The 7,665-nt window shown below is 46.4% G+C and overlaps 1 protein-coding gene across 1 annotated transcript; it reads left to right on the forward strand.

The window, feature by feature from the left end:
- Nucleotides 1-279: 279 nt before the first annotated feature.
- Nucleotides 280-7,444, forward strand: kansl3 (KAT8 regulatory NSL complex subunit 3). The gene is made up of 20 exons (XM_068738333.1): nucleotides 280-491; nucleotides 569-739; nucleotides 867-957; nucleotides 1,244-1,429; nucleotides 1,546-1,674; nucleotides 1,763-1,879; nucleotides 1,962-2,060; nucleotides 2,300-2,371; nucleotides 2,462-2,536; nucleotides 2,620-2,777; nucleotides 2,879-2,942; nucleotides 3,053-3,241; nucleotides 3,501-3,657; nucleotides 3,966-4,043; nucleotides 4,648-4,827; nucleotides 5,061-5,148; nucleotides 5,354-5,481; nucleotides 5,832-5,942; nucleotides 6,625-6,810; nucleotides 6,880-7,444. The coding sequence occupies exons 1-20, from the start codon at nucleotides 280-282 to the stop codon at nucleotides 6,963-6,965; spliced, it is 2,577 nt and encodes an 858-aa protein (XP_068594434.1). The 3' UTR covers nucleotides 6,966-7,444.
- Nucleotides 7,445-7,665: the final 221 nt, after the last annotated feature.

Consider the following 7,665-nt stretch of genomic DNA (forward strand, 5'->3'; position numbering starts at 1 on the left):
CCATCCCTTCTTGAGCTTTCTTTTATTTCTGTTCCATCCCCATTTTTATGCATTTTGTTCCAGTTTTCATGTTCTCACCAAGTCTTTTTTTTAAATATGAAGCACTTATTGTGTGCATCCTTGTTGTAAAGCACGTTGAACTACATTTCTAGTATGAAAGATGCTTTATTAAATTGTTGTTAGTAATAATAATTAGTTTTCGATTCTCTTTTGCAGATTCGGTTTGAATCGACAAAGTTGTCGAGTCCCTAATAGGGCTCTTTGGGGCCCAGGAAGAAGATGCACCGTGGTGGGGATAAGGACTTCCAAATATCAGCTAGAAAGATGGGCACGTCTTTGCTTTTCCAGCTGTCTGCCCATGAAAGAGAACTCGATTTGGTCATTGTGGACCACAGCTATGCTAAACCATGGAACGCTCACCCAGATGCCAGCAGTGCCCGGCCGACGAGGACGCTGTTTGTTGCCCCTCGCCGTCAGCTTGAAGCATTGTCGTGAGTCCTTGCTTTCGTATTTATCACTGAACCAACGTTCCTTCTCGCAGTAACTTCATCTTTTCTTTTGTCTGCAGAGACGCAGATTCTGCAATAGATGTGGAAACGGTCACGGTGAAACCCGTCCCGCTGTACGATAATCAGAAAGCTCTCAATGTGATGAAGGAGTGCGAGCGGCACGTTCTCTTTGCCCGCACGGTTGCCGAGAACCCCCCGCCCCCTGACGACTGGGAGGAGCATATAAACAAGTAATGGCAGATTTCTTGTACAGCCATTAACTTCTGTGTTTTTTTGGTCCATGTCTTGATCCACAATGAGCGTAATGATCCAAAAGATCTCAGTTAAAGTTCTAACATGATCCTTATTGTGCTTCAGGACTGGATGGTCAGTTGCCCAAAACAAGCTCTTCAATAAAGTCCTTAAAGCTCTACAGGCTGAAAGGCTGGCTCGCCTGGCCAATGAGAATGTAAGTGTTCCTCAGTTTGTCTCATTCTGTTCTCAAGAGATTCAGAGTTCTAATTTATTTACGACTGCTGGGTCGAAACCAGTTATAGCACAGTTACGATGTCATAAACGTCTAGAGTTATAACGGTGCGTGCTTTCCCCCCCTTGCTGGATTACATGGACATTGTAAATCCAGAGTGAAATAGTCCCAATATTTGATGTATATAATTACATATATTTGTAATGTTTATTTATTGCATTATTTTCAAGAGAAAACCAGGTCTCTTGTGTGATCTTCTTTCGATTAGGCACCAAATGAGCCAATCTTGCGGCGGATCGCTGTGGACAAGTGTGCCAGGAAGGTGCGGCACGCATTAGCCTTCGTGAACTGGGACACCAAACTGACACAATGGCTTCACAATACCATGATAGAATCCTTAAACCTCGCCATGCTTGCTGCTTACCTGGATGTCCTGCAGACTCTCAAAAGCAAGGTATGACCATTGAGTAAAGAGGAACGGCCACATGGGTATTTCCCATCAGGAGTCGGCGTCGGGAACATCAAGGATTCCCCGGATCATTGCTCTTCCTGGTTTTTGTGTTTCCGAAGCTGCCGCTGCTGATTGACAGAATGTTGCTGACGTCAGCAAAGACCGGCGCTCCGAGCGCAGAGGCTCTGTCTCTGCTGCTGAAAAGGCCCTGGGACCCAGCTGTCGGAGTCCTGTCCCTGAACAAACCGGTAACTCTGAAACAAAAAGCCTTTTAGATGCTACTCTCTTTTTATAGTAAGTATTTTGGGATAAGCTCCCTCTCTGTTTCTTTTTCAGAGCAGACTTCCCGGATCCCCTCTTATCCTAATCGCACCATCGAGCCCGACGAACCCCGCTCTCGCTACGTCACGCCGGATGAGGCTATGGCAGTCGCAGCTTTCCTGTTTGGGAAAGGTCTCGATTCTAACTCAGTCGTGTCGGTATCAGTTATAAACATCTGAGAAAAGCATCTATAACTGGTGTTTGTCTTTTTCAGGTCATCCCAGTTCACAGTCACGTGAACAGCGGCGCAAATGTTAGCATCACACAGTGTCTAGAGCACATGCTGGGTACCGTCCGGTCAAAGGTCATGGAGGTAGGATGTTCGGTCCCACTGATGCAGAGAAATAAAACCTCATTGTGGCAATGCCTTTGCCAAGACTGGTGTGGAGAGCAAATAAAGCGGATCCAAATTAAAATGTCCAAATATTATCTTATTAAAATGAGTAACAAAAATAAGTTTTGTTTCAATGTTTTAACTCTATAAAATGTTGCTTCTAAATAGTTTTCTGTTTGATGCTGTGTGTTGATTGTGACGTTAAATGTAACCACCAGGTTCACACTCACTTCCCCCACAAGCCCATTGTTCTGGTTGGCTGGAATGCTGGCGCTCTCATTGCTTGTCATGTAAGACTTTTTATATCACGATGACCTAATCGGATAGTAGAGAGTTTTAAGTCCAGGCTACTTGCTAATATACTTGCTGGTAAATTGCAGGTGTCCCTCATGGAGTACCTGACGGCTGTGGTGTGTCTCGGCTTTCCCCTGCTAACGGTTAACGGGCCGAGAGGGGTAAGCACGAAGGACTGGCCTTCCTGCGGTCTTCGTTTCCAGTCATCTGTAGTTGCGATTTGCAACGTCTTGCTGTTTTGCAGGATGTGGACGACGCCCTGCTGGACATGAAGACGCCAGTGCTGTTTGTAATTGGTCAGAATGCACTGCAGGGTAGTATAGAAGGCATGGAGGAGTTCAGAGAGAAGCTGAGGGCAGACAACAGCATGGTGATGGTCGGCGGAGCCGACGACAACCTCAGGTCTGTCTCGACCACCGGATCAGCTGTTTAAGGAGACACACACTCTGAATGGGACTCTTTTAGCGGTTTACTGATTTTAATATCATTCCATCCCTTCACAGAATCAGTTCAGCAAAGATGAAGTCTGAGGGGCTGACGCAGACGATGGTGGACCGCTGCATTCAGGTAGGCGCTTTCAACTAGATGCTTCAAGTTTCCAATCCTCTTGTGTAGCTTTAGAGCACAGACATGTCTGATGTGAAAGTACTTTTCTTCTGTCTTCATCGACCCTGCAGGATGAAATAGCTGACTTTTTGTCCGGCGTCCTCACGCGAGCCGAGGGCCACGGCCACGGCTCGGGGGAGACGAGGGACCTCGACACGGAGAAGAAGAAGAGGCCTCGACGGGAGCTTCCCTTCGACATCGAGAGAGGACGACCTTCCTCCCCTGCAATTAGAATTCCCATCTCACCATCGGGGTCAGAGGTCAGTTAACAGCAGCTTCAATTACGTCTGTTTCTTAATGGAATAAGGATTAAGTACAGCTAGAATTCTCGGGTTCAGGACTGATATTCACACTAACACTGGAAAACGAGGTTCAAAGTGGAACTTCGGCTGTTTTTGGGGGGGGGGGGGGGGGGTTTAACCACAGCGGATGCAAACGAGTCTTGTATTCAGAATTTTATTGTCTAACCCTCTGCATGTTAAATTAGTTCTAATCCCCTCCCCCCCCCCATGTCTCCAGGATCTGTCCAGTGTCTGCAGCAGTCCCACTTCAAGTCCTAAGCCCAAGACGTCTGGTCTGTCTCCAGCACAGAAGTCCAGCCTGATTACGGCCACGCAACTCCTCAAGACACACATGCAGTGTTCTGGCACAGTACTCACACACAAACAGGCTCAAGGTGGGTTGCCCACCGCTCGAGAGTGCGCGCGTGTGTGTGTGTGTGTGTGTGTGTGTGTACACAGCCTTACAGTGACCCTGCTTGTTTCTGTCAACATGTTGAAATGAGTCTTTCATGTCAGCCTCTGCAGACTTTTTGCCAAAAGCTGTTCCGTGTTTGTTAGATGTGAACCTGACTGCAACTCAAATGTTTAGGAGATTAGGATGTCCTAACATCAGCGGGGCGCGGTAGAGCGTGACTGAAATACTCTCCTCTCATCCTCTGTCTCTTTCTTGAACTGTCCTTCCCGGCTTTTCGATTCTTTCCAGCTCAGTTTGCTGCTTTTATGAAACAAAACATGCTTGTGAGGAAAAATCTTCCTCCTGGAGCCCCTCCTTGTATTTTTGGTAAGTGGTCTGTCCCTCCTTCTTTCTCTTCTTTCCCCTGTGCCCTTTCACCTCTGTCCTTGTTCCCATTGCCCTAATGTATTTAAAAATACTAATACTGACATTAATCTAAATCACTGCTTGGCACATTTCAAAGCAGTACCAACCAGCATGTTTAAAAGAGCCTGTCTCAGCAGTTTGTGTTTATGTGTGTGTGTGTGAATATATGAATGAATATATTTATTAGATAGAATGTTAGAGTACAAGTACAGTCAAACAGTAGCATGTATTACAGTACAAGTACAGTCAAACATCCTGTCTAAGAGGAGAATTTCACAAAAGCCCTTTCGGTCTTGTTTCCGTTGAAAGTCCTTCGTACATAAATCATCGACATTTAACAATACAAATTTAACAATACAAATAAAAATAAAACCAATATTCAATAACTCAATTGATGCAACGTAACATTAGAAAAACAAAAATAAAATGATTTCACACCGCCGATGCAAACTAACAATTAATCTAAAATAAATTACACCCCTGATGCAAAATGACAATGAATGACAATAAATGACAATAAATTACTAAGGCAATTAATATGTGCGTGTGTGTTTGCGCGATGCAGTGCCAGTGACCAGCGATCCGATGGAAGGGCTGGACAGAGATGAACTGAGGTCCTATGGCAAGAGGAGGCAGGCGCCCAGTCCCACGCCAAGCAAAGCCTCAAAGAGAGCCAAGATCAAGGTCACCATCGTTTCTCAAAGCGAGTCAGCCGGGGGCAGCATCGGCCCCGCTGCACACGAAGGTACAAAAAACAGGCTCAGGACGTTGTGGCTGTTCTCCAAAAAAAAGAACATGAATCAATCAATTTGGAGAAACAGAACTTTGGAAGCTCGATTATTTGCTTGTTTATTTTTTCATGAAGGGCTGCTGATCCATTTGTTGCACGCTTTTTGTCCCCTTCAGATGGCTCTCGTTTAAACACCTCTTTCTCGAGTTAAATAACCATCTGTCATGCTATGATCCTTCTCCATGCAGTGGGTGCTGCTGCGAAGCCCTTAGCGGTGACAGTGGGGCAGACTGTGGCCGGAGCCAAGGAGCTCTCGGGACTTCTCACGGGCCAGCGGTAAGCTAGTCTGCCCTCCACACAGGCCCATTCATTTACCTAAAACCCCCCGAATCATGCCTGCGCCCACCCTATCGGACAAAAAGCGTGTCTGGTGCAGCAGAGGGATTGATGAGAGGTGCCCTCTTGAGTTTGGGAATGATGGCCAAGCAGCTCTTGCTGGGCTAGCTCCTGAGCAGACTGGTGGTTATGTGTGTCACTGCAGGTCTGGTAGTCTCTCAGAGATGTCTGGTGCCCTGTCCCCAGGCTCCAGCTCTTTCGGCAGCGTGCAACCTTGCCTGGTGTCAGGGTCCACCACACCAGTCCAGGTGCAAGCTCCGGCTACTGCCCAAGGTATCTTTGTCCCGTCCTGAACGGCTGATTTGCGCTCTCAAGCTGTGCAGCCTCAAGACACAGCAGTGCTAACCGCTTTGCGAGTGAGGTTCAGGTCCTGAGCCCCGGATGTAGATCATGTGTAAAAGGACATGTTTACCCAAACCTCATTGATCACCTGTGGCACCATCGCTGTCTGTCACTGTCCCAAACCGCGCCCTTTAGGCATTACGCTCATGTGCTGTGTGTGTGAGTGTGTGTTTGTTTTGTTGTGGCCTGTGGGACGGAGTTTTTGCATTAACACAATTTGGGATTGATTTCACCGAGCTGCCCCCCCAATGAGTCCTCGTTGTTTTTGTGTTTGTGTGCAGCATCTTCCGCCAGCAGTCTGCTACAAGGCCTAAGTTTCAGTCTGCAGGACATCGTCACCAAAGCTCCTAGTTTGCCGTCCACAGCAGCCAACGCAAGCGGCACGCAGGTACGTCTCTGTCCACGTGTGCGTCCATTCATGTGGTCTCTGCTGCGGCACAGGCGGTAAGTTGGAACGTGTTTTTAAGGCGCAGCAGGAGGAGTCGTTTTTTTTTACCACACTAAAGGCATCTCTGCTGGGCTTGTTTATAATCGCTAAATCTGCCTTGCGTACATTTTGTAGCCAACTTAGTCAACTTCTATTTAGTTTTATAGTCCAAATATGTAATTGACCAGATGTTTGCAGTAAACAACAGTTGGAATGGCTCAATAAAAATGTTTTTTTTTTTTTTTTTTCCACATTCAGCACAAAATACTATTTTTACTGTATTGAACCAGAATCATTTATAGATTGCTGTAGTCAATAAAAGTAGAATTTTGGGTTTTAAGTAAAACTTGCAATCAATGATTTATTGGACTGTTTAAATGGGTTTTTTTTTTATTGCAAACACCTGATGAATCGTGGATTTTGCTAATAAAACTAATATCCGATGTGAAGTGAATGATTTTGCTTCCAACTTGAAAATGTTCCCTCAAATAGGGTCAAAAATCGAGCGCCGTGGTTCTGAATAAAAGACGCAGACAAAAGATGGGATTAAAATGCGACCACCTGCAGCCTGTCGTGTTTTGTTCTTGACTCAGCCTAATGCTGTTTATCTTGTCTCCCCCCCCCCCCTCAGGTGGTTTGTGGAAAAGCTCAGGGTCAGGTCCTGAGCTCCGTCGGCACCTGCAGCGGCAGCACTCTACTCCGGGCGGTGCCTGTAGTCACCACGGGAGGAGTGGCTAAAACCACCGCCATCCACCAACTGCTGACCAACGGCGGGCTGGCCAAACTGGCCAGCAGCTTGCCCGGCTTGGCTCACATCACCAATCAGACTGCTGGTATGTCCCGAGCTGCCAAAACGCGGCGGCCGCGTTGAAAGCCCAGGGTCGATTCTTCCTTTGTTTTAGAAACGGTCGGTCAGGATGTCCGTCGGCCCCGGAGGACAGGCTGCAGCAGAAGACTGCCGAGGACCGCCCTCTGGACGTGGGTGTAAATAGCTTGCCGGGTCGAACCCAGCGAGGCGTCCTGTTGTACCATCAGAGGGCAGATCAGTGTTGTTGTCACGTTCAGAAAAAGAGCGGCACGGGAAATGTGTGGTTAGAGTCCCACTCAATGCTTGACACGTTATGTTTATGAAGAAATGGACACAAATGTAAGAAACCGTTTGTTTCAGAGACATTTTGAATTTCTATTTAAGTCAATGTTGGTAAAAAATGTACCAAATTGATACCCGAGAATTGAATCCAGGTCTTTGTGTGTCAGATTTTCTCTTTTTGTTACAGTCATTTCATACGCGTTAAATCTGGTTGCCTATTTGTGTAGCAGCGGTTTGTAAACCTACCCATTAAATCATCTGCTTTTAATATCCATAAGTGTGTGAATGATGACATTTTGCTCAGACGTGTTGAAAAGCAATAAAAGTAGCACATGGCATTTCCCAAGTTCTGTTCCTGCTCTTACAATAAAGACAAATCAAACTCATGCTTTCATTGCGCCTGTTGTTTTTCTTTTTCTTTCTTGTTCTGTGATTCAGTTGTTCTTCTCACCGCTCTCACTGAGCTGAAGCTCACTTTCATCACCCAGCACCCAGCTATGCTTTAACTATGCTAAGCTAAGCACAAAGACATTGCGGCGACTTCCATCCCAATATGTTTGCCGACTTCTCGCAAACGCTCAAGTCCATTTTCAGGGTA

The sequence above is a fragment of the Brachionichthys hirsutus genome, chromosome 4 (assembly GCF_040956055.1).
Source record: "Brachionichthys hirsutus isolate HB-005 chromosome 4, CSIRO-AGI_Bhir_v1, whole genome shotgun sequence".
Taxonomy (NCBI): Eukaryota; Metazoa; Chordata; class Actinopteri; order Lophiiformes; family Brachionichthyidae; genus Brachionichthys; species Brachionichthys hirsutus.